Source organism: Episyrphus balteatus, chromosome 3, assembly GCF_945859705.1.
Source record: "Episyrphus balteatus chromosome 3, idEpiBalt1.1, whole genome shotgun sequence".
In the NCBI taxonomy this organism is placed as follows: Eukaryota; Metazoa; Arthropoda; class Insecta; order Diptera; family Syrphidae; genus Episyrphus; species Episyrphus balteatus.
This window is the reverse complement of record NC_079136.1, coordinates 38,505,536-38,532,543: the sequence shown is the minus strand read 5'-3', so window position 1 is coordinate 38,532,543 and position 27,008 is coordinate 38,505,536. Positions and strand designations below refer to the sequence as shown.

At 30.5% G+C, this 27,008-nt stretch overlaps 2 protein-coding genes across 2 annotated transcripts in view; both read right to left on the bottom strand.

Moving 5' to 3' along the window:
* The window catches only part of LOC129913479 (acyl-CoA Delta-9 desaturase), a 28,994-nt gene extending 25,796 nt beyond the window's left edge, over positions 1-3,198 (bottom strand). The window contains exon 1 of the mRNA XM_055992176.1: positions 2,936-3,198. Within this exon, the coding sequence (XP_055848151.1) occupies positions 2,936-2,938 (3 nt within the window). The 5' untranslated portion in view covers positions 2,939-3,198. The remainder of the gene's footprint in view (positions 1-2,935) is intronic.
* A 7,911-nt stretch (positions 3,199-11,109) lies between these two features.
* On the bottom strand, positions 11,110-23,261 carry LOC129915250 (acyl-CoA Delta-9 desaturase). Its single transcript, XM_055994734.1, has 7 exons — positions 23,060-23,261; positions 17,456-17,708; positions 17,252-17,382; positions 11,973-12,178; positions 11,624-11,913; positions 11,361-11,568; positions 11,110-11,260 (listed from the first exon to the last, which is right to left on the bottom strand). The coding sequence occupies exons 2-7, from the start codon at positions 17,670-17,672 to the stop codon at positions 11,194-11,196; spliced, it is 1,119 nt and encodes a 372-aa protein (XP_055850709.1). The 5' UTR covers positions 17,673-17,708; positions 23,060-23,261; the 3' UTR covers positions 11,110-11,193.
* Positions 23,262-27,008: the final 3,747 nt, after the last annotated feature.

Sequence of the window (27,008 nt, the reverse complement as noted above, 5' to 3'; positions counted from 1 at the left end):
GGTAAATGGTAGAGTTGATGAATTATAAAAAGAAACAATCTAAATACTTGATAATTTCAAAAAAATTGTTTTTGGACTTATTTTGAAGTTAACAATATTTTTCCCAGATGAACCACAATATACATTTCTGAAGGTTTTCAGTGTGTTGAACTCGAATCTGAAGTCAAAAATATCCTTTCAGCTCCCGTTTTGCAAAATGCAAAAATAACGTTTTCTTACCACTTTTGATGTCATGCCTTAATTTGAAGATTTAAAAAAAATATAAATCATAACGGTTTCTATAAGAACTTCTTTCAAAAACTGTTTAAATCTTTGCAATATCTTTTTTACTGCCCGAGATATTTTAAAATGAAGTAAGTGTGTTTTTATCAAAAAGGAGATGAAAACGTGATATCTGTTTGATACATTACAATAAGCAAAAAAACTGACGATATCTCGAATAATAAAAAAGATATCGAAAAGATTTAAAAAGATCTTGAAAGAAGGAAAATAGTTCTTGTAGAAACCGTTATAATTTATATTTAAAAAAAAGCATAACCTCAAAAGTAGTTTTTTTTACATCTTCTAACGGTAATATTTCAAAAACGGGAGCTGGATAGGAAATTTCTGACTTCAGATTCGAATTCAGCATACTGAAAACCTACAGAAAACTATATCTTAGTCTCGGCACCAAAAACCTTGTAGACCTGTGTAATAGATAGCACAGCCACAAAAAAAAAAAAATTCTTAGCTGGAAGTGCTATTATGTTTTTTATCTATGTTGAGGAAACCTGACGCGATAGGGCAAAATTGACTTTGATGAATAACATATTCGCACATCGAGATCTGAGACATTTTTCGTGACATTTTTTGAGGTTATCTCGAAAACCTGACGTGATTGTGCAAAACAGACTTCGGATTCGGTTTTAGCGACCCTAAAACTGTAGATATGTAAAACATGGTCGCACCCCCAAATCAGAACTTTTTTTGTGGCTGTGTAGTTGTTTATTTGTATACATTGTAGATATAAATTTTAATATTTTTCATGTGCCATTTGCTGAACAGAAACTTAAATAATTTATGTTGAACATAAACTCTTATTCTCTACTTTTTGTCACATATTTATTTACATATTGAACTTAAATGCTTAAGTTTCGATTCAGCAAACGGCTCTAAGTGGGAAAACTATTTCTAAATAATGAAAAATATCCAATTATTTCATTTTTTTTTTAGATAATAGCTTTAAAGGAAAAAAGTTTGATGAGGTTATTGTCTGCATTTAATAGCGTTGTCAAAAAGTTCTAAGTCCAGAGGTTCAGTCAGGATATGCATAGGTACCTACTTTTTTTTGGTTTTATTTAATTTTTCATGCTTTTTGTAGTCCTGACTAAACCCTGGTCCTTTTTTATTTAAAAGCTATATATAAAAATATGATTCGAGCTCAGATCACAAAAAACCATTAGAAAAATATACTTTGATTTCTATAAAAAAAACACTTTTTGACTAGTGAAATCGAACAGGGCAGAAAAACTCGGATGCCTTTTTCGATTTCACTAGTCAAAAAGTTTTTTTTATAGAAATCAAAGTATATTTTTCTAATGGTTTTTTATGCGCTGAGCTCGAATCTGAATTCAGAAAAATTCTATCACATCACGTTTTTGACATATTACCATGTCAAAAATCAGAAAAATAGTGTTTGGGACGTTAAAAATTCAATATCTCAAAAACACGTTAGAGCTATGTAGTGCCTCGATTCAAATTAAAAAGATCAATGACTATTAGAAAAGTATAATTTGGTTTCTATGGAAAATTATTTCTCGCCAACATTACTGTCATTTACGGAAAAATCAATTTTAAAAATTGTTTTTTGTTTTTTTTTTTTTTACTTTTTCTCAATATTTTCTAAAAGAAAAGTATAGTTTTTCCACACAATCTTTAAAAAACGGTTTTAAGCTAAATAATTGCATTCCAAACTTTTCAAAAACTAAACATTTTTTCTGTAACTTTTTTGATTGAAAAATAGGCTATTTTTTTTTCAAATTAAATTCGTCAAAAATCCAAAAATTAACTTTTTGCTCAACATATTTAATAGATAGAAAACATAACAAAGTAATTTTTAACCAAGTTTTGTTAAAATCCAACTATTTTTGTAAAAGATAAAAATTAAAAAATAAAAAAATCGTATTTTTGCATTTTTTTTCAATATTTTTGAGGTTATAGAAAAAAACTGTTTGAGTAAAAGTTGTAGACATTTATACTACCTACAACTTTTTCATTTGACTTTTTTCGATAGGACGTCTTATTTTGACAGAAATCGTAAAAAACCATGATTTTTGACACCCACCCCACTTTTTCGCCCACCCACCCCCTTTCCCCCAATTTTTTTGTGGGCAATTTATTTTTCCCCTCTCATATACCATTAATCCTAAATTTTCCCACCACCCATATGCTGCTAATAATTTTTTTATTTTCAAAAATTATTGGCACTGGTCTATAAGGGTTATTTCATGACAAAATTCGCTTAAAGTATCAAACTGGTACCGTCAATAATAATCGTAGTGGTATTTGTTTTTATTACATAAACATTCAAATTTACAAAAATTTTCATCCAAACTGTTAAAAAATAAAATAAATGGAAATTTCAGCCCTTAAAAAAATTCTATTCTTTAAAACAACTTAAAACAAACAGGAAGACTGTTGCACGACCCTATCTGTTTTGCGGTTTCTATAGTAGCTAGTGTAATTTATGATTGTTACACTGACTTGGCAAAGGCATTTCTCTGTCATGATTTTTAAGATATCATTGGTATTTTAAAACGATGCCCATATAAAGTACCGGATTTCTTTTATTTTATGATTAACACATGATTTATGTATGAAAATCCCCTAAGCCAAGTCCCATACGTTTCTTTTTTCGAAGCTTTTCAATAATCTCTATTCTTAATATTTTATTTACCATTCACTGAACTTATTTTTATTCAATCACTCAAAATTAGTTTGTTTTCACTGATTTTATTAATAGTCCATAAACAAAGAGAAGTCCTTCAATAGATATTTGTAGGTGCTAAAAGTTTAACTTTTGTACACAAAAATAATCCCGAACACTTTTTATTTTTGCATTCGGTTGAATCACACCGCGCTTAAACTTGCACCTATCCGTAGGCTAGATACTAAAATATTTTGGCGTATTGTCACGTTTGACTCTAGGGTCTTGACTGAAAATTATAGCCAACACAAAAAGTGACAATAACCCAGAAAAAAATTCAACTAGATTTTTCACAATTCAGCAGATTTTTTTTTTGTTTTTCATTTCATTTCTTTCAAATTGTATCGTTGGAGTTGGTGAATGTCATTTAGAGAAGAAGAAGCATAAAATATCAGACAAATCTGAAATCTCATCAGATTTTCAAAAGTCGAAGGTATTGCATTTCTTTAAGAAGAAAATTTGCAGACACAAAAAAAAAAAACTATGAGTTACGAAGAGCTAAGGTTCAATATAGCATTGAAACCAAGACCTGTGACCGAAATAATATAATTATTTATAATTTTGTAGGTTAAATTATATGTTTGACAGAAAATGGTGATGATATTATTACCTTGTCTTAAGTGACTTATATGAAATTTTGTTTATTTACAATTTTTTTCTAATGAAGTTTTTTTTTGGAACATAAACGTGTCAATATAGTAATAAATGGGCGGTACAATTTTCTGTTCAGTGAATACATGCTGCCAACTTAATGAGGTACCTATTAAGAGGAGCGTCAATCTACAGCGTACGTGCTTCAATTATTTTGCAAAATTTGTTAAGATATTTTAAATTACATAGACAAAAGTAATATTGTTGGTGGAATGAAAGGAACAATTAAATTTGGGTCAAGGTAAATCGGTTTTTCTTTCTCAGGTCTCGTTATTGTTAGTGTTTTCTAATTAAAATATTTTGGTATTTTTTCATTTTACAAAATCAGGAAAAATATTGCAAAAAAGAAAAAAAAAATCAAAACTAATTGGGTTTAGTTGTTTGAATTGGAACAAATTTGGTCGCAAAATTTACATTTGCATTTATCCATGCAATTTTTAACAATGTCATTAGTGATAAAAAGTAAAATTAAGCAAGAAAATCCATTTTTGTTTTCCCTTACCGCATCTCTACTATCTCAATAAAGTTCTTTGCTCGGCTTAGGAATTGAAATTCATACAGGGAGCCACTCTGCTGTTGTCTTTTAATAAGCATATAGTCACTACTTCTTAACCCTCTACTGCATGAATTGATATTAGCGGACGAAAAAATTAAAAAATGCTTTACATGGGTTCTTTGGGTTGTTTCAAAACGGTTTACATTTAAAAAATTTGTTTAAATTAATTTGTTTATAAGCCAAATTTGGCTTCGTATGCATTAAGGGGTAAGAAATTTTACTAATTTTATTTATTCAGATTATGTAGAGAAAAAAATTAAAAAAATCAAAAGATAAATATTCATCATTTAAAAACAAAATAAAGTAAAATAAATGCATTGCATTACAAAAGGTTAAGAATTAATTCAAATTTGGCTCATTTTAAGCCATGGAACCGAGAAAAGCAATTTGTTTTTTCCGTTATATATATTTTTTTCTGGTTCACATTCTTTCCACTGTCAAAGTAAGTCTTGCTCCAACATTTTCACCCACTCCCAGATCTTAAAAAAACTAAAAAGTAATAAAATGATTGAAAAATATTATAGGTAAGCCTCCCTCCCCCTAAATTTTTTGTGGTTACGCCCCTGGAAATGGGGTTAACGTAAAAAAATTGTCTTTAAAAGTGAAGGGGCTCCATTTCTGAAGCTTCCAAGCAAAAAAAAAATGGAAAGGAACAAAATTTTCCAACAAAAAAATTTAACAAATTGTGTAGATTTAAAACCCCTTAATGCATTGGAAGCCAAATATGGCTTCGGTACTTTTTGCCCTCCCAAGACCAGACCAATAATTTTTTTTCAATAAAAATTGGTTCATAGCGTACATAATAAGACAATCGATCAAAAATAAATTTTTAATTCCACTTTTCTTTCCAAACAAACGCAGTAATTAACACTTAAATTATGAATATATTCTACACTTTCGATTTCAATGCACACGACTGATCGACTCACCTGTGATCATAAAATACACCTTTATTTTGTGTCGGACACACAAAAAAACTTTCCTTATGGGTTCTCAGAAACACAAAGAAGAGGATTGTATTGAATCTTTATAAATTTTTTGTGACAGAGAAGAGAAAAGTGCATACAAATAGACAAAACCATATTTGGCTTCGTATGCAGTAGAGGGTTAAAAATTGCACCTTCTGACTAAACAGTTGGCAATTAACTTCCTCGTTTATCTCGAAACAAAACCAAACCACCTACATGATTTTGACTTTTACTTTTAAATTTATGTTAACACAAAGAAGAAAAACATTTAAAAATCGTGGCAATCTTACGATCTGATATACCTATCAATGATCTAGAAATAACGTTACCCACAATATTCAATTTGCTAAGAATAAAAAAATCTTGGAGGCAGTGTTTTTTTATGAATAAGTCAAACAAATCAAACAAAACTTTCTAAGTAAAACCCAATTGAGGCATGATTCACAATCTTGCGAGACGACGAGACGAAAGAGTTGCGAGAGTAAAACTGATATCTAGTTTTAGAATAATTTATTTCTTTTTACACACCTTCTTCTATTTCCTGTCAAAAATAGACAATTACCAACAAAAATCTTAACATTACCATTTGGCTTACGAATTAAATGACCAAGAAAAAATCTCGTCTCGCTCTCGTCTCGTCGCACATAGGAGTATTTGCAGTAAAAACCTGGTCATAAGTCGATTTTCTGAAAATCAAAATTGACACCAAAAAGTTTGGCAAAGTGGGTGCAAAATAAACCTGTGTCAATATGCTGCACTCATTTTTTTTTGTTTTTCGATTGTGTTTTGTTAAAAAATGAGTTCAAAGTTAACTGTTACATCTACCTCATTTTTATTTGAATTCGAAGTATTTTGGCAAGTGTTATTCTATATGCGATATCGAAGTGTTGTGATAGAAATCTATAAAAATTTAAATGGAGAATTCTTCTTCAGTTATTTATTAACGATATTAATAAAGTTTTGAAAATGTTAGATGGTTTTTTCTATTTTAATTCGAGCTTAGAACTAGTATCTAAAAACTTGATATTTTTGGTAAGTTATTATTTGAACTTTAATGATTTTGTTTTAGTATACCCTGTTATTCTGCGATGAATAGAAACTTATGAGTTAGTTTATATATTCTTTAACACAATGCAACAAAAATTGGGTGCTCTTAAGTGCTCTTTAGAGAATTGAGGGTCAATTAGTTTTTCACTTTTTGATAGAAAATACTCCTTACTTTATGCAACGTTTTTTATTTTTAAATTAAATTCACTGATGTTATTAGTGTATTTTATTTTGGGTGATCTAAATTAAGGTTGGGGAAGAGAGAAAAAAACTGAGAACTGCGTATTAGGGATGAGGAAAAAAATTTGAGAAAAATAATGTCGACAGGCGGAGTACAGGCCATTAATCATTTTTTTTTAGTTTTTGGTAAAAAAATAAAAATAACAAAAACCAGGTTTATATTGTATTTTCTTGTAGGAATACTCATTTTAAACAGAAATACTAACAAAAACTACGAAAAATAATTATGGCCAGGTTTTTGATGACAATACTCCTATGTGCGTCGTCTCGCAATATTGTAAATCAGGCACGCGCCATGTATGAGTTAAAATTTTGGTGAAAACTGGCATATATGCTACGCATCTTGAATGGGAAATGTTTTTTCTTTGTTTGAATGCTTCACAAGGTGTAATGATGTGAAAAATTTCAAAGAGATAAGCTAATGGGAAGTTTTTCATAACGTAAGTCAGTTAATTCCAGCATGAGAATAGAATTTGCAGAACTTTGAAATTGGAGCAGATATTGAATTTTTGAAATTGGCAGTTTTGGGATGGACAATGGACATGTTCCATAACTCTTTTCAAAATCACATAATACACAATACACATTTCTAAAAAAGACTGGAGCTATGCGTTTTCGGTTCCAACGGTCGTCTAAAATAATAATGCATTTGTGAGCTAGATGGTAACCTTAGTGCGAGGCAGTTCGCTAAATAATCTACACTTCCCGAGAGTGTCAAAGCTCCTTCAGTACTTGAGCGCGTAAACAGAAACATATATGCGAACAATCTTCTTTAGCACTCATTACGGTAGCAAGAGTTCTCATAGTTCTTCGGTGCTGGAAAAACGACCGCAGAAGCTATTTCAACTGTTTAACTGGTAACTTCAAAGGTGACTGGTAAATTTAGCATTTCTTCAGCCTGTCCTTAATCTTTCTCACCATCGATATTACCGACTGAACCCACTAACGTCTCTTCTTTCTTAGTTCATCGAATCTCTGATTTATTATCAAATTAAGAAATATTTCAAGGAACAAAAGCTTCTTAATAGATCTACAGGCAATTTGATAGTTTATCCCACAGAACAGTGCTTCGAAAACACAATGTATGTAGCTATCTAAAGCTTTCTAGCTAAAGCGGAGCTTGTCTCACATGCCATTATCCATGAGTGGTACTTGCATCGAGGAAACCGAGCAGCTGATATTCCTAACTATTTTATTTATACTTAACAAAAGCTTTACTTTGTGCAGAAATAGAAAATTGAAAAAATCGTAAGAGGTGCTACGAATATGATCTACAACTAAAAAAACAACCTACTCGTAAGTCAGCTCTTAAAAGATCTAATATTCAGGAAGCTGAAAACGTCTTCAAGCAGTATTTAAACATCGTTCCAGACATGCAGTTTGGCTCTCAGGGAAAATATTTAACTTTGCATTTTCGCTTTGAATTTTATCACATTTGAACAACCAGCAAGTTAACGGGACACGCTTCCTAAATGTCAGGAAAACATTGGACAGAGGGTGAATTGGAGCACTTATCCATATATATAAATTATGTTTCTTTTTGTTTTTTTCCAAGAACTTCTATGTGCAACAAGTCAACAAGTCAAGAAATGCATCAGAGCTGGAGTTGGTATAGGTTCCAATGACCCTTTCTCTATAAGTAGATTTCTAACCTACGACGAACTGGAAGAACCTAGTCTACAGCCTAAACCGATGACGAACTTAAAACTCTCTAAATTTATCAAAAATTCAGGTTTCACATCCAGGAACAGTATGAGTTCTACAAAAATATCGGGTCTTGTGCCTTAGACAAACATGCCTTTCATTGAACAATGAGCAAAAAAGTGGGTAGTTGTAAGTAACTTCAACGCAATAACGAAGTCAGTCGGCTTACTATACCTCAACGTTTGAAGTTTTCTTCGAATTAGAATGTGAATGCTCTGCAATTTCCTATATTGTTATTGCTTTTTTGTTGTTATCGATTTATCGTTTTCGTTATTGGTTATGTGACTGCTTAAATGCGAAAGGGCGTATGAGCCAAAAATCAAAAAATGAGTTTGTTGCATATTTGAAAACGTTAAGCAGCACTTTATTTTTGGGTGTGTGTCCTTTTTTACTTAGTATCTCACAACTTTGTTGGTTCATACGCTTTTTTACTTAAAACCAGTAACTTTGATTTAAAAATTAAGAAAAAATTTTCAAAAATTTTAATTTCGGATTGGGCAGGTTCAGAAACGTTAGGGACTAAATATTTAGGTAATTTCTCGGCCTCTGATTGGTCAACTGTCAAAAAAAATCCTTCCAATTTAGGTAATTTTATTGGAAAGCTAACTGGAAAATTAGGCAAGAAAATTTTACCTAAAAATCTAGGAAAGTTTTTTTGTCAACATGACAGCTGATTGTTTTCAATTACAGAATTTCGTTAGCAAAATTGAATTTATTTGTGTGAAAAACGAATTAAAAGTGCATTATCAGTTATAATAAATAATATTTATTTATTAAAGTAAAGTTAAATTCGGTGTTTTTCCCATGCGGTCTTAATTAAATTTCGAAATTTGACAATATCATCATATCCAAACTACTTTAGTCAATTAAAGCAAATTTCCGTTCAGAAAATGACGTTGCCTAAATATTTAGTCCCTAATATTTCCTGAACGTGCCCATTTTCAATTTCATTTTTTTTTTTTTTTTGAAAAACAAATTTTTCAAAAGGGATCAAATTTTCTTTAAATGTAGACTAATTAGTTTTTGAAATATTTTTGAAAATTTCTACACACAAAGTATTATCAAAAAAAAAAAAAATGTTTTCAAAAATCTTAAAAAAAAAACGGATATAAAAACCGTTTAAAAAGTAGTTTTCGTTTTTTCAGAAAAGTAACTTTGAATACTTTTTTTGGATTTAATATAAAATAAATTGTAATGACAATGAATTTTCAATAATTTTTTAAAAAATTTGTCACGAATTTCCCGAAAAATTTGTTGTGGCAATCTTTTTGTTTGATAGAAAAAATATATAAAAATAACAATTTTGTAACAAACGTGTCAGGCCTCAGGCAAATGAGTTTCTGCCAAGTACTGATAGTGACAAGTTCCTTAAACCATTTGAAATACTTATACAGTAAAACCCGGATAAGTACCTCACCTTAAATGCTCCATTTTGATAGGCACTAAAGCGGGTTAGGTACTTACAAGAACCCGCTTAATTGCTCATAGGCACTTATCTCATTATTTATTCAATAATAAAAAATAACATGTTTGATAACTAAAAAAATAATCTTCACAAACAAAATTTGCTTTGAAAGTTTAATATAGCTTACTTGTTAGTTTCTACCTTTAGTAAATTTTTTGAATTTTAAAGCGCTATAGCAAACGAAGTTTTTCTTATTGTTGAAACTTGTTTCAAATGTGTACTTAAAAGAAATTTCTGCATGTAAATTCAATTATAAGTATTTGAAATAGCAGGTAATTAAGCGGGGAAGGTAGTTAAGCGAAAGGTACTTAAGAGATGAGTTGTATATGAAAAAATCCTTAAAATGTTGGTTCTAAAAAACCAAAGGAACTTATGCGGGTTAGGCACTTAAGCGAGAGGCACTTATCCGGGTTTTACTGTATATACTTCTCGAATGAAAGTGATAAATATTCAGAAATGCATTTGAGTGAAGTACGCTTTCCTTGGCATAACAAAAAAAGATTTAACAGATAAATGACAAATTTTGCCACTGTAAAAGTAAAGCAGAAAAAAGCGGTCATAATTTGAAGCATCCCATACAAAAATTATGCCCTTGGTGCTAAAACCCAAGTATTATGTGCGTAATACCGAGTTAAGTTTTCTGAAAGCAAATGTCATAAAATATGGGATCAAAATGCCTGTCGCGAAACAAATCCCCCGAGGTATCTCGTTAACCAGAAAAACAGATTTTATCCAAAAAATAAGCCAGATTTTACCAGAAACCCGGCTTAATATCTAGAAACCACTTCACGTTTTGTTTGGAAAATGAATGAGATACATAAGCGAAAAAATTTAAACGATTTAGTAAACCATTTTTAGTAATTTACTAAGTATGTATATTTTTCCGAATTTTTTTAATCAGCCAAAAGAGCACATTTGCACTCTTAATGTGTTTTACTAAGCAAAAAGTGCGTATGTCCATTTTCTCCTAAAATACACAACATATAATAAAATCATGAATGCCATAAAATAATACAATTTTTTAAAAGAATATATCATTTTTTAAAACTATTTAATTTAAGGGTGCGACATCCAGAAACACTAAAATTCATTTATCTCAAAACTACAAAAAATGGATACGAGCCCTTTTTGCTTAGCACGGCAGTATACTAAACATGTTTTGGGATTCTTCAATAATATGGCCGTAGTATCTAATGAAAAAAAAAACCAGAATAGTTAATATTTTTTTGAAACCCCCCCGACATTTAAACGTAGCTATAGACCAGGAGTAGAAATATATCATAACAAAAATCAAGTTCGATGGCGGCCGTTTTTGAAAATGACATCTAAACCTTCCTACCTTAAAAAAAAAAAAACTAATTTATATAAAACGCAAGTAATATGTTATGCCATACTAATTCATTCATATAAATAACATAACTTCCCTTGTCAAATTGAAAACTTCATACACAAAAATCAATTATTAAAGTTACACAAATAAGAACAAGGATAAACATTCAAAACCCAAATTGACTAAAATTGCAAATCAACAGTAGACAAGATTGTTATTCATTTATTTTATCTTCCACGTTGTAGTAGGAAAAGCCTCTTTCTCTAACTAGTCATATGTCCTTCTCTCAAATTTACCATCAAATGAGGATCCGGCTGCTTGTTTCAAATATGTCCTAAAATTTTCATTCATATTTAAAAAAAAAAAAAAACCAAAATAATAAAATTTGTTTTTTGTTAAAATTTGTATGCCAATTGTTTCAACTAAATTATTACAAAAATTTGCTCTTATCCAAGTAATGATCCTCTGGTAATTTTGCTTGTTCAACCACAGCAGCTTCCTTGATGCATTCCACAATTGATTTACCACTTTCGACAGCTGTCGTGAGTCCCTTTCGGACAGCTTCTGTTGTGATAGTTTGAAGCTGCGTTGCCATACCCAATGCAGCAAATACTCGTATCAATAAAGTTGTACAACCCTCAGCTGGAAAACGAACGCCACGTCAAATTTGAACGAAAAATTCATTTGATTTTCTTACCATAATCACCAAATTCACCAGTTTGATAGTCACATGGTAGAAGATAATGATATTGAGGCCAATAACTCTTAGTAATAATAAATATCATATTTGAATCTGATGGCTTGAAATTTTTATTCAAACCCCAAACAAAATGTGCTGAATTTATGAGCCAACAAACATTCAGAACAATCAAGTAACGCAGAGAAAAAGTTACAAAAATTGCAGCTGGAATAGTATCACCCCAATATTCCAAAGGAGCATTGATTGGCAATAGGACATGTACGATGAAGTACAGAATCCAATAGAATCTGGAAGAGAAAATAACTGAAATCATGACAAATGTTTGGGTTAACTTTATAGAACTTACTTCTTTTGGAACATTACAACATTGTCTTCCTCCAAATCTGACATATCAACTTGTTCCAGCAGCTTCTCTTGCTCTGGAGTCAAACTTTCAATTTGTGCTCGTACTTGAGCTGAAAAGAAATCTGCCGAACTGTAGAATGGATCATCGGTTGTTCGGAATTTCTGATGGTGCAGACGATGAGCACGAGTCCAATTGTAGATTGATCCCTAAAAAAAGATTATACTTGAGTTGATTTTCTTCGCTTAATGTGTCATCAAAAATGGATACCAAATTTAAGAATTAAACAGAAATCTTAGTTAAACGGGTGATACTGTATTCATCTTCTTTAATGGTACAAAATATTACTAAAATAAGGTTGTTGTCTACGATAATCTCAACGAAACTTCATGAATTGTGTCTTAGCTTAACCGTTTCACATTTGTTAAATTAAATACCATACATTGAAACTTGATATTTTAATTGTAAAAGCGGTTTAAGTTGAAAGAGTTAAAATGTCGAAACAATTAAAAAAAAGCCTTGCTGTCAAATGCTTCAAATCAAAAATATTCAAATTTAAATGAACTATGTAAATGTTTTGATGGTTCATTATTTAAAAATATAAGGGTTGTTGCATCAGAAAAACTTAACGCAACTTTTTTTGCTGGGCTTACACAATGTGAAACGGTTTACATGTGGTTTGTGTATATAATAAAACGATAATGGAAAATGGTTGTTACTGTCAGTTACGATTTCAAACAAGAATTAATTTTTAATTAAACGAGGAGTGTATATCTTTTCTAGAAAAGTTAAAAGTTAAGACTTTATAAAATTGAAAATTTAATGAAGAATCGTTTCAAAATTGACGCGTACCTACTTCATGCGTCCTTTTTGTTAGAAATTTCTTCATTACATTTTCAAAGCTAAAAATTTGATTTTTCAAAATTAATTTTGAAAAATATATCTTATAAAGCTGGCTTTTGAATATTTTACTGTAGTCTATTGAATAGACCCTTTTGGATGGAACAAATTCGTTCAAGACTTTTTATTGGCGATTATGATTCCTTGGCATACAAGAATACTCCACCCAAAAGTGCTACTAAATCCATTGGTGCATTTCTGAGAAAACGGCAACACTGGTCGGTTTTCAGTTTTTTTGATTTAACTCGAAAACCAAGCCTGACTTTGAAATGGTTCAAAGACACTTTTCATAGCAAATTAAATTTTCTGTCAAGTTAAGATGGTTACAAAATTTTAAAAATTATTTTTGTCTAAAATTCTAACCTAAAATCAAAGAAAAAAAAGTTAAAAAATTGACAATTTTATTTTTTTTTACTAAATCAAGGGGCATTTTGTGTATGTAGCCGGGACGTCCAAACTTTGTACTAATGAAATAAAGTAGAGGTAAAATCCTTTGATAATATGCAATTTTTAATTTTTTTTGTCAAGAAACAACTTAAATGTACCTATTCAAAAATTAGCACTTTTTCTAAATTTTTGACTTTTTTAGTTAAAAGCAAGTTTTTAAAACTCGATAAAATCGTATTAATTGGTAACTTTTAGACTTTTAAAGTAAACATACTTCGAGGGATTGATTTAATATAAACTAAATATGACAAACAAAAAAATTTATTTGCATCCTTATGGCCTTTTGTGCAATTTTGTGTATGTGCATTTTTATAAATTCGGGTCGAATGGATGGACGGAGAGCCATTAGCTTTGGTCTATTGCATAGAAGAACATTTAATACCAACTCTTTTACTGTTTTCAATGGCCTGAAAAACAATTCTTGTAAAATCCGCGACCAACGAAAAGTTTCTCTTGAAAAACGAAAAAAATACTCTAATGAGTTTGAAACAAAATAGCTCAGGGAAATTAGTAAATCAAATTGCACTTTTCGCGGGACAAATTTTTTTCATGGAACGTATTTAGGTGAATGTCCTTATCGTAAAAGTGAATTTTTTGGGATGATAAGATATCGGGAACAGCCGCCATCTTGGAAAAGAGGTCGGTGCCGTTTTTATTTTATAACTCCATTTTTACTCATTTAAACCAAAAATGTCCCAGGATAGACTTATTATCAATTAAATTATCTAAAAAATGATATACAAATGAATTCCGTGAGTTAGTTAAATTCAATTTTATAGTCGGTCAAAGTCCGGGTTCTTCTCGCAAGGTTAAGACAATATGACATTTTTTCAAATATCTGAAGAACTTTTGATTTGTTGGGGATTTTCTTAAAGTATGAATTATAGCACTTTGAATTATCTATGAAATGAGTCAAAAATTTAGAAAAAGTGCTAATTTTTGAATAGGTACATTTAAGTTGTTTCTTGACAAAAAAAATTAAAAATTGCATATTATCAAAGGATTTTACCTCTTCTTTATTTCATTAGTACAAAGTTTGGACGTCCCGGCTACATACACAAAATGCCCCTTGATTTAGTAAAAAAAAATAAAATTGTCAATTTTTTAACTTTTTTTTCTTTGATTTTAGGTTAGAATTTTAGACAAAAATAATTTTTAAAATTTTTTAACCATCTTAACTTGACAGAAAATTTAATTTGCTATGAAAAGTGTCTTTGAACCATTTCAAAGTCAGGCTTGGTTTTCGAGTTAAATCAAAAAAACTGAAAACCGACCAGTGTTGCCGTTTTCTCAGAAATGCACCAATGGATTTAGTAGCACTTTTGGGTGGAGTATTCTTGTATGCCAAGGAATCATAATCGCCAATAAAAAGTCTTGAACGAATTTGTTCTATTTTTGCTCTCTAGCTCGGGTCTATTAAATAGACTACTGACGAATCTTTCGAAAATTGAGATGGGATTGAAAAAGTTATTTTCTAAAATTCGGTTGAATTTTTTATTTGTGTTTTTTTTTTTTTTAGGTCCATAATTGATTTGTGGACTTATAACACAGCCAAGTTGGTCAGAACTCAAAAGTACATTATGGACTTTTGGCATGTGGACTGTTGAGCCAGCACGTCTTATCCCACCACGAAGATCATATGCCTGCTGGCAGAACAACAGCCTGGCTAGGATTACCAGGTTGTTATGAATCGACGCCAAGTGTTGGATAACGGCGACGGTGGCTGCTACAATCAACAGTGCTTATTTGGATGCGGAAACGTTTTTGAAGATAGACTCAAGGAGTAATTCCTGAGTTTAAACTATGTCAACGAACACCTCATCATAATGCTCAATACGGCCTCGTTCCCCCACATAAAACCTGATGTGCGACCTACTTGCCCCCATCAAAGGAGAAAGTTGATGACACTAAATATAGTGTCTACGAGTTCCTCGAAACAAACCCACAAGCAAATGTCTAAGAATAATAAGAAGACAAGGCATCCTCTAAAACACAATCGAAACTCGGAACTTAGAAAGCATAGCAAACGCCATCTACATTAATGAATTTAGGCTAGTCGACTTTGCTGCGGGTCAAAATGATGCCAAAGAAAGTACGTGATTCCCTCATCTCAAAGACGTCTAAATTTCCGGATCGTTAAAGAGGTAAGATGAGAAAGAAGCGATCGGGGAAATAAACAGGAATAAGGTTCGAAAATTTTATAAGAAGATAAAAAGGACATCCCAGTGCTAGAAACCACGAACTGAAGCCTACAAAGAAGAACAAGGAAAGCATTGTAGTCAAGTCGCAAACGATGTTGAAGATTTACAAAACTCATTTGTGAAAAATTGTCATCACCTAATTAAATTGAATTTCTCTTCAAGACAGATTGCACAATTCAACTCAGACTATGAAGGCCAATAACTCCTTTCTTCTGACCTTAGCTTATGTCCAATAAATCTAGGTAGAGCTGAAGGCCTTGCTGCCGAATTGTGTAGGGGGACATAGAGTTTCAACCATATGGTTTTAAGGTTTCTGGTAATGTAATTTAGAACTCAAACAAGTTGCGCTGACTCTCCCTTGATTGTTCCAAATTATGGGCTTTCCGATTTTCTGCCTTCTAGAGTGAGCGGGTTCCACAGCATTGCTCGATTTGCAACTTAGTCATTGCGTTTATGAAGCGTGTTTTAAATCCACTGTTGCTTACTTCTTCTTATAATGTATTCAAATGATTCTTGACTAGTTCCAGTTGCCGTAAGGTCCTTACAAATTTTCGGAGACATATTTTTAAGAACTTTTGGAGCCGATCTGTTACAGTTTGTGCATCATTCCAAGCGATGCGGGAAACCGACGAAGTTACGAATACCAGAGTTACGAGCGACAGAGTTACGAGCGTCAAAGTTACGCGAAACCGAAGTTACGAAAAACTAGAGTTACGAATTCTAAAGTTATGTTAAGCTATGACATGTGATTTTTGGGTTGGCAACAATTGCTAGGAACGATATGGAATTATGGAAATACAAACAAGAGATTAACATTTTTCTCATTGGTCAGAACTAAATGAGTAAAGCGAAAATGGGTGTTATTTAATCTTGTAAAATTTTGATTGGATAGGTATAGATATACATACCTATATGGTTTTGTTTTTGTGAGAAGATCGCAAAAACGTTGAAATAGAAAAAAAAAACATAAGTATACTTATGTAAGTTTGGGGGACATAATTGAATTTAACTTCTTATTTGTCCAACTAATATTGCAAATACGTATTTTTTTTTCTATTAAGTAATATAATTATTCATAGCGTATTTTGTAATACCCACTTTGTTATTATTTATATTAAAATAATAACCAAACCACCCCTTTTTTTTACAGACGTTATTGTGGTGTGGTGAACTGTTGTTGCAATTGTTGCCAACCCAAAAATCACATGTCATAGCTTAACATAACTTTAGAATTCGTAACTCTAGTTTTTCGTAACTTCGGTTTCGCGTAACTTTGACGGCCGTAACTCTGTCGTGCGTAACTCTGTTATTCGTAACTCCGTTACCATCTCCAAGCGATGCATCCGTATTGCAGTACGGATTTTACATTTGAGCAAATGCTTTAATTGGAAATATGCACCAACTCATTGACCGAATATGGTCGGAAAAAGCATTCCCGAAAAATAGAACCACAGCATTGTTTCCCCAAATCCATAACAAAGAAGACCTTATGAACTGCACTAACTACAGAAGAAGTTTCCAGACTTCCTTCAATTAAAAAATAGCCGATACCTTTTCACACATGAAACAATTTCATTGAAAAGACACTACTTTTGATACAAGCTAATGCATTAGCAAAATTTATAACTCTATTTTTCATGAACGACCATTTGACCAATTTTGTAATCTAACTTCGAGCAAAACAAAAAAAACATGATTTCAGTGTGAAAAACTGAGATGAAAAAAAATTCTTACCGTTCCAGCTAACGTTTGGCAGATCATAAGAAAAACTTTGAGTGAAAAAGTTGCTTCATATGTCTTGTGGGCCCATAATCTATGCGCTCCAGCTGTTACACCCATAATTCCAAGCAAGCTTAATACCAAAGCTGTTTGAAAATAAAACAAAAAATATTATATCAACATTTACACAAAAATGACATTTAAAATATTAATACTTACTAAACAATATTGTTAAAAACGACGTATTTGTTAAAAGGACGAAAATACCATACAGGCCAAGAATATTCAAATGAATATAAAACAAAACTGATGGCCAACTGGCCTCCCTTTTAACCTTTCCAGCATCCGAATTGGCATTTGTTGATGTTTGTTCACTATCGGATGATTTCGATGGATCAACATTTAAGGACTTTTTACTTAATTCTTTAGCTTCCATTTTGGGATATATTTTTCAGCTCTTCCGTGCAAACACCTAAAAAACAAAAATGAAATGAAAATAAATAAAATATACCAAAGTATTGAAAACATTAATGGGCGTTGAATTATTTATAAAACCTTCACCGCTAAAAGCTAAAAACAAAAATTAAAAATGAAGTACAGAAGTCGATGGACAGTATAATTAACAAAGGTCATCTCAATAGGTTAGTTTTTTTTTTTATTGTATAAAACGTAGGTACCATTCAATTGGAATGTATTTGAATAATCAACTAGAACACGAGCTAAGTATACAAATAGGGTTGAAGCAACAAGTTCAGAATTTCTATGTCTGGAACGTGTGAATTCCGACGTAAATGCTTGTTTCACAGGGTAGTCCGATCTTAAAATAGTCTCAAAATTCAAGAAATTAAGTAAGCGGATTTAGATAACTTAACAGTTGTCTTCAAACTTAAAGACGGTCGTGGATGGCCATTTTATGACAAACCTTAGAAATTTATGAAATTTCTAGACTTTAATCTTTAAGAAAAAACCTATTCTACCATTTTCACTGGTTTACAGCCAAAATCAATCCCACTATTTTTTTCTTACGTACTATGACGTAAGGAACTCGGAAATCACTTAAAAAAAAAATTACGATGGATACGTTTTCGAGTTAATCACTGTGCTAGTTCAAAAAAACCGATAGATGGCTCTCCTATCTACTAAAGATAATTCGAGTATGCTGAACACATTTTAATGTTATTTCCTACAAAAAATCATCAAAATTTCATATAATCTAGGTATATAAATTTGAGTGCAAATTTTTTTTTATTTTATTGTATAAGGTTAGGATATTCAAGGTGTTGAAAAAAATTCCCTTAATGCTGTCAGGGTAGGTATTTGAGTGTAACTACAAAAACTATATAAACAAATATCACAAAATAATGTATCTACAGAGAATCTTTGTACGTGCATTGTACTTCACTTAAAATTGACGACAAATCTTTAAAACACTAGATATCCCGCGCAGAAAAATGTAGGTACGAATTTTGTTATTCATTAAATAGATCAAACTTTATAAGCAATTGAAGGTGGCTATTTTTGAGTAAAAAAACCTAATTGTGAATTCAAAAGCTTTCCAAATTCCCAAATTTGAATATTCTAAGAATCTCGTACGTAGTTCAATGCGAACTAATGTTTTAAATATTTGTACTTAATTTTAAGTGAAAATGTTGAAAACTGCTTGAGCTAAGCTGTGTTCCGTTGAGCTAAATATATATTTTTTTTTATTAAGGCGCGCCTACTCAGATTCACTGTAAAGACGGTATTTTGCTATTATCTTATGATTCTTTAAAATTACATCCAATATCTTCCTTACTATATGAACTTCAGAACTTTTTCGCTACCACATTTCGTTAAATAAAAAAAAGCCAATTTTTTTAGCACCTTTAGAGTCCCAACTCCTTAAAAAAAGTTTTGGCAAACAAATTGATATAGCTATGTATGAAGATTAAATGAAATTTTGATGATTTTTGTAGGAAATAACATCAAAATATTGCCATTTTCTGGTTATAAGATATAAAAGTAAAATAATAAAATTTGAAGAAAAACTGAGTAAAATATGAAGTTTTTTTGCAAAGAGAAAATAGTTTTTTTTTGTCAAACATGTATGTTTAAACGTTTCAAAATAGTCATTTTACTGATTAAATATCTTCTACAAACTGTAATTCTACTAAAAGACCATATATTTGATCCATAAACGTCAATAAAAAACCAATAAATGCCAAATAATTATGGGTCTTTTCGATGATTTTGGGCTTAAAACAGAAAATTTCAAAGGCCAAAATCTTTCTTAACTGAGCCAACTTTGAAAAACTAAGGACGCCATCGTGTTCCGCATACTCGAATTATCTTTAGTAGATAGGAGCGCCATCTGTATGTAAAAAAAGTTGCATTTTCAAGCACCGTGAATTTTTCAAAGTTATTTTCGTTGTTGTTCCCAGCATACTTATTATTCAGGCATATGAAAGCTGAATAAATGAGCAACAACTTACTTTATTGGGTCACTCTAGATGTTTAAGTGCAGTGTATCAAAACATTTTAAGAAAATCGATTTTCAAAGGAAATTTTTGCCAAAAAAAAATTTTCTTACTGAAATAAAAAATCTAAATCTTTCGAATCCTCATAGTTTTATATTTTTTATGTATAGTGCCAAAAAAAACAAGATAATTTTCTTCAAAATCTATGGATAAGTAATAAAGATTCTGCTACTAAGAAATATTGCTCAAAAAGACCAAAAACAGTACGTATATTTTGAAAGTTCATATTTTATTAAATTTTTGCTGTATTCAATTTTTGTGACCATTATGTTAAAAGATAAAGTATTTTCTTTTTTTTCCCGTTACATGTTCAATATAAAAATGCTCAAAAGATAAAAATAGACTATTTAGTAAAAATATCAAAAATGTTATTTTTTTTTCTCTTTTTTACTTGCGATATAGGTACTATAGGGCAAGTTTAGGATTCGTAAAAAAAATCGAACTCGAGATAACAATTTTACATGACATTACGATGATGGAGAATGCCAAAAATGTGGGTCCGGCAATTCTGTCTGTCTGTCTGTCTGTCTGTCTGTCTGTCTGTCTGTCTGTCTGTCTGTCTGTCTGTCTGTCTGTCTGTCTGTCTGTCTGTCTGTCTGTCTGTCTGTCTGTCTGTCTGTCTGTCTGTCTGTCTGTCTGTCTGTCTGTCTGTCTGTCTGTCTGTCTGTCTGTCTGTCTGTCTGTCTGTCTGTCTGTCTGTCTGTCTGTCTGTCTGTCTGTCTGTCTGTCTGTCTGTCTGTCTGTCTGTCTGTCTGTCTGTCTGTCTGTCTGTCTGTCTGTCTGTCTGTCTGTCTGTCTGTCTGTCTGTCTGTCTGTCTGTCTGTCTGTCTGTCTGTCTGTCTGTCTGTCTGTCTGTCTGTCTGTCTGTCTGTCTGTCTGTCTGTCTGTCTGTCTGTCTGTCTGTCTGTCTGTCTGTCTGTCTGTCTGTCTGTCTGTCTGTCTGTCTGTCTGTCTGTCTGTCTGTCTGTCTGTCTGTCTGTCTGGCTGTCTGTCTGTCTGTCTGTCTGTCTGTCTGTCTGTCTGTCTGTCTGTCTGTCTGTCTGTCTGTCTGTCTGTCTGTCTGTCTGTCTGTCTGTCTGTCTGTCTGTCTGTCTGTCTGTCTGTCTGTCTGTCTGTCTGTCTGTCTGTCTGTCTGTCTGGCTGTCTGTCTGTCTGTCTGTCTGTCTGTCTGTCTGTCTGTCTGTCTGTCTGTCTGTCTGTCTGTCTGTCTGTCTGTCTGGCTGTCTGTCTGTCTGTCTGTCTGTCTGTCTGTCTGTCTGTCTGTCTGTCTGTCTGTCTGTCTGTCTCTATCTGGAGCTGCAGCCTAAACGAGTGAAGTGATTTTCTTCAAACTTGGTAGTTAGCAGTTTTTGGTGATTCCCTAGAGGAAAAATTGAAATTTTTTTTTTATGACCAAAACTAACGGTACCTGCCATATAACGGAAATAGAAAAGTTAATTTTTTTCAAAAACGGCTCTAACGATTTTGATTAAAATTTTTGTGTGTAGTACTACACATAAGAGCCAACTTTTTAAATAAAAAAAATATTTTTTGTACCGTTATTAACGGTACCTGTCATAGAACGGTTTTTTTCGTTTCTGAATATCTCGTACAACATTAACCCGATTTAAATGAAAATTTTTATACAAAAGTGTGTAAGTAAAGATAATATTAAAATTTTAGAAAATTTTCAAAAAACGCATTTTTGGTTTTTTAAAAAATATTTCAAAATTTTTTTTTGAAAAATCAATTTTTTGAAAACGGATCAATGAAAAATTTTGAAATTTAGTTTTTATGTGTAAATTAATTATTTCTTCAATATGGCATACCAACTTTTTTTTTGAAAAATGTTAAAAATTTTTTATATATAAAAAACTATTTTTTTAAAAACGGCTCCTACAATTTTCGAAAATTTTTTTCTAAAAATACCTTTTTATGCGAGAAATAAAATGGCATATTTGTTTTTTTTTAAGATAATTTAAAACGGAGTTTAATTAATTATAAAAACAGATTTAATTTTTTTATACTACTTATGAAATTTCTTCAAAATATAAAATTTTAAATTTTTTGAATAAAAAGCTTTAACATTATAGTTACATTAAGCATAAGAGCAAGTACGTGCGACCCCAGTCGTGCAATTTATTTGAATAGTTTTTCATGAGTTTTTTACAATATTTTAATTTTATTTTTTTTAAGAATGCATATTGATAGGAAATCTAATATTATCTACAAAAAATAATTACGTAATAAAAATTTTCAAATATTGATCGTTACAAAAATGGTCATATCTTTATATTTATCCATAGACTTTGAAGAAAATTATCTTCTTCTTTCTTTCTTTGCAAGAAAGTGTACTATACACTTTTTTAAATGTTTTAATACATTGCACTTAAACATCTCAAGTGACCCAGTACTATGGAAAAAACATCGACAAAAAACTTTGAAAAATCATATCTCGAAAACCTATTAATAAATATTTTTTTGGATAAGATTTTCGAGTTTTCTGGGGTCAAATGTATACGAAAAGTATAACGGCACTTGGTGTCAAAAAAATTTTAATTTCTTCTCGAAACAAGTGTAATGAACAAAGTCAAACAATTTTCGTTGTTTCCAAAAACGTTTGCACAAATGAAAACGTTTGTGCAGTTTGTTATACATATGTACATAGTGCCTTCCCGATCCTTAAGAGAAGTTTGAAAATGCGCAGTGCATTGCAAAACTATTAGAAAAAAAACAAGGTTGATGTTTCTTGAGCCTTTACGAAATACCCATCATTTTAACATAGAATATTTATTTTGTGCAAAACTTTTAGGTTTCTTAAGTCCATTTATTCACTTTTTCTTTAGGTTCACATATTTACTGATATGTGAAATTTCTTAAACCCAATTATTTTCAATTATTTAACATAATTAAATATAGCCGTAAGAATCATGTAACTTTTATACAATACTCCTTTTTATCCGCCTTGAATAATTTTACCATATAGCAAGTATTTTAACCGGATCCACTTGTTGGTGGCTAACCAACCTATTTCCATACCAAAATAACAACAAAAATTCATTACAAAGCCAATTGTCTTAGTTTGGAAGTAATTTGATCGTCATCATATTTCTTATTTTTTTATGAAAATTATTTCATGGAAAATCAAAATCATTGCAGAAATTGTTTGTGCAATAACTAAAATTATCTCGTGCAAACATCCAAAACACCGACACACGGGAGCAAAATCTTGACTTTATTGGACTTCAAACAAACCCATTAAGTTAAAACTATCTCGTTAACAACATTACAATTGCTTAACCATTGAATGAGTTTTTTTTTTGTATACCTTTTCGGTTTGCACAATAATGAAAATAAATCAATTAAAAAATTAAAGAATTGTATCACAGCACTTTTTTTCTGCTTCAAGTCGATGGAGTTGTTGAAGTCGACTTCAAGTGTAATCCGTTTCGCGTTGTTAATGTGATCACGTTGAGTTACCGACCGATAGTGAAGTATGAACCTCGATCAACAAATGACTAAGCTGAGTTACCATATTTTTTTCCTCTTCTAATCAAAAATTAAATTCGTTGGATAGCTCAAAGGTGCACTATAAAAATGGGAAGTTGTTTATACTTAAAGGAAAGGAAAAAAAAAAGAATTATATATTTTAAGTGAAATGTAAATGGTCACTAAGTTGTTGTTGTTGTAAGAGGGGAAATACCGACTCATTTCTTGTGTTTAATTAAAGGGTTCTATTTTATTTATGTAAAATTGAAACCAAGTTGTTAGGAAATGGGTGACTAAATTTTGTTATTTATATTAAGTCTGTCTTGAACTTGAACCTTATTTTAGAAATTATAATATTTAATTTTGTTTAAGTAGTTATAGAAGCTATACCTACGCACTCATAAGATGTAATGTATGAGTGCATTAACTTTTCCATCATATTAACAAGTTTATAATAACAAATTATATGGTAGCAAGAAAATTAATATCGTTAGTCCAAAAAGGTCAAGAAAATTTCAACTATGGAAAGTATTACTAAGAAATAAATAAGTATAAACTAGTTTTGATATGCACAAAATATGGATATGAAAATTTCATACATACCTACCAAATTTTCCAAGTAAAATATTTTCCTTTTTTTTATGCAAATCACTCATTAGTAGGAAAATCATGTCGCTCAGATCAGCACCTCTCAAGATAAGTTCTATTTGCATCTTATAAGTTCTACTAAAATAAGTGAATTTTTTATGCTTTCTGTTTCTCACATCCTCACCCAGATGATTTGCGTACCTACATTATTTGTTTGTTTCTAACTTAAAAACACATAGCTCCTACAAGTGTGATATTTTTATTCCTCTCTTTCATATTTTGGGAGACTTTTTGAAATAAAATTCCTTCATGAAGTTAAAAGACATCAAAGAAAGATGATACTCCTAGATATGAAATGACGTGAACAAACTTCAAAAAGAGATGAAAATTCTAAAAAAACTAATTTGCTTTATGAAATCAAGAGATTTCAAAGACAGATAAGAATTCTTTAAAATAAAGTGCTTTGAAGTCCACCGTCTTAGCCAGAAGGGGCATTGATGCGAAATACTCTACCTAAAAATATAAATGCCCTCCCTTGAAATGCCCTAATTTGAAGTGATGTCCTACTTGAAAAATGCCTTACCATCCAAAAGTCCTACCTTCAAAGAGGACCTAATTTGAAAAATGCCCTATTTTGAAAACCGTCGATATTGTGAAGGTATTTCAGTTTCGAAATAAAACCATGGGTATGGAGTTTTCACTTTTGTGACAGTAAATGTGATCGATTTCCTGTCTACAATCAACAAAAATATTTGACAAATTGGCATCACTTTTAGAATAAGCACGAAAATGGTGAAATAAAAAAAATCCCATTTATATAAAAGCAATTCTTCAACCTTTTCATAATATTAATTTGATCATAATTTCTGGGTTATCTCAAATGGTTGCCCAAAATTCGAGTTACCGGGGAAAATTAAAGTAAATGTTAAGAAATTCAACAGCACAAAAAAAAAAAAACAGAATTTTCTTGGCATATAAAAGTAATAATTAAGTTTTAATTAACTGCTGCAGCATAATACAAAATCTAGTTTCTAATTCGTTAAAGATGGAGTAAAAACTCATTTTTGGAAATAGGGTATTTTTTAAGGTTAAGGCATTTTTGAAGCTATAGAGCGTTGTTCAAGCCCGGATAAAAATTTGATTCATTAAGATTGAACTAGAACTAGAACTACTATGCTTCCAAGTTTTAGCCTGTTTCACAAAGCCTCCGATTCCAAAGATCTAGCAGCAGATTTCTAATCTTTTTGTAGAATGAAGTTCTTCGTGGCCAAATTATTTTAAACTCATTGACTTCGCTATATTAATTGAAAGATAATTCTCATCGTATGCATGGTATTAAAAATGCTTTGACACTTTTTTTCCCCTTACTGATCGTAGATTTCGTTATTTCGAGAATCGCGCAGTGCATTTCATTACTTGTGGCTGGAATATTCGAAATTAAAAAATCTAAATTCATTAATTTTAATAATATTTTTGCCCAGATAAAGCTATATTACTTAAAATGTCAAAAAAAAAATACTCACGTTGACTTTCAAACTTAGTGGAGTAACTAAAGCTCAAAAATTGGCAATATTAGGGAACCCGGCCGAACAGCTTAGATTTTGATGATCTTTTTTTTTCAAATGTCGGTAATTAAACATACTTTGAAGTCTATAGATTAAAAATTGCCGGTGTTGCCGTTTTGATTTATAACATTTAATTGAAGATTTTTGTGAACAAAAAAAAATGTTTTTCAAATATTTTTCTTAAATTTCATAAATTTATGATGCCAAAAGATTGTCTAGGAAATTCAAGGAAAAAAAATATATGGGAGTGAGGGACAATCTTCCATCGTTCAAGCGATAGATGCAATTTTCTTATTAATTGACTTTAAACACAAAAAAAAAATATTTGAACACAACGGCAACACCTACAATATTTAAAAATACATTTTTAAAAAGCTAAAAGCTTAGTAACATTTGTAAAATTAAAATTAAGTAAATTTAATGAAGGGCTTTTGAAAGAATGGTAACTGAACTCTGATTTTTGAAAAAAATAATTGAAAAAATTTTAACATGTCGTTTTTATAACTTTTTCGTAATATAAAATCCATATATTTTCAATTTTTTTTTTGGCCACATTTATTATGATTTGAAATTATAAAACGAAATGTCAATATATATTACGGTTTGTGAAAAAAATTAAACAGAAAAAAAAATTAGAAAGAAAAGAAGTTTTGAAAAAAAAATTAACTTATTTTTTTTTTTCTTTAAGTTCAACATCTATATATAAAATTATTTTTTATTCATTTAATAAAACTTACTGTTGAAAGTTAAATAGTAAAAATTTTAAGTTCTTATTTACCAAAGTCTTTGAAAAAATTAAATATTTCAATGCAAAAATTCAGTTTTTATCAAAAAAACTTATTGAAATTGAAGTAATTTTTAATTTTTTTTTCAAAAGTGTGATATATATTACCTTTTCTGCTTCGGAATTCAACTGAACAAACATTTTTTAAAAACAAATTCATATTTTCTTAGAAAAAGTTTTAAAAAAAGTCATTTTAACTGTTTTAATGACATTTTTTTTTAATTCTGAGTTTGAGGACCATTTTTTCAAAAAGAATGAGCTTCTGGCTTTTTAAAAATGTATTTTAAAATATTGTAGGTGTTGCAGTTGTTTTCAAAATATTTTTTTTGTGTTTGAAGTCAGATTGTGAGAAAATTGCATTCCTCGCTTAAACGATTGAAGATTGTCTCTTACTCCCTTATATTTTTTTTCCTTAAATTACGTAGAGAATCTTTTGCTATCATTTGTTTTATGAAATTTAAGCAAAAAAAAAAAAATGGTTTTGTTCAAAAAAAATTTAATTTTAATTTTAAAAAACAATACGGCAACATCGGCAATTTTTAATATAGGTATAGACTTTAAAGTATCTTTAATTACCTACGTTTGAAAAAAAAATCGTCAAAATCTGAGCTGTTCGGCCGGGTTCCCTAATAATTTGCTTTAGTTACTCTACTAACTGCAGTGAAATTGTTTTGTTATTTTAATTTGCATAGATTTCATTAGCATTAATTTGACTATCCTTTTCTTGAATGTCTCTAAAAGCAATAACAAATTAAATCTATGTTTTATATTTTTTCATTCTCAAAAAGTTTAATTTTGCAATCCCCTGCCTATAGTTTAATGGTAATTAAATCAAAAATTTAACATAAGAA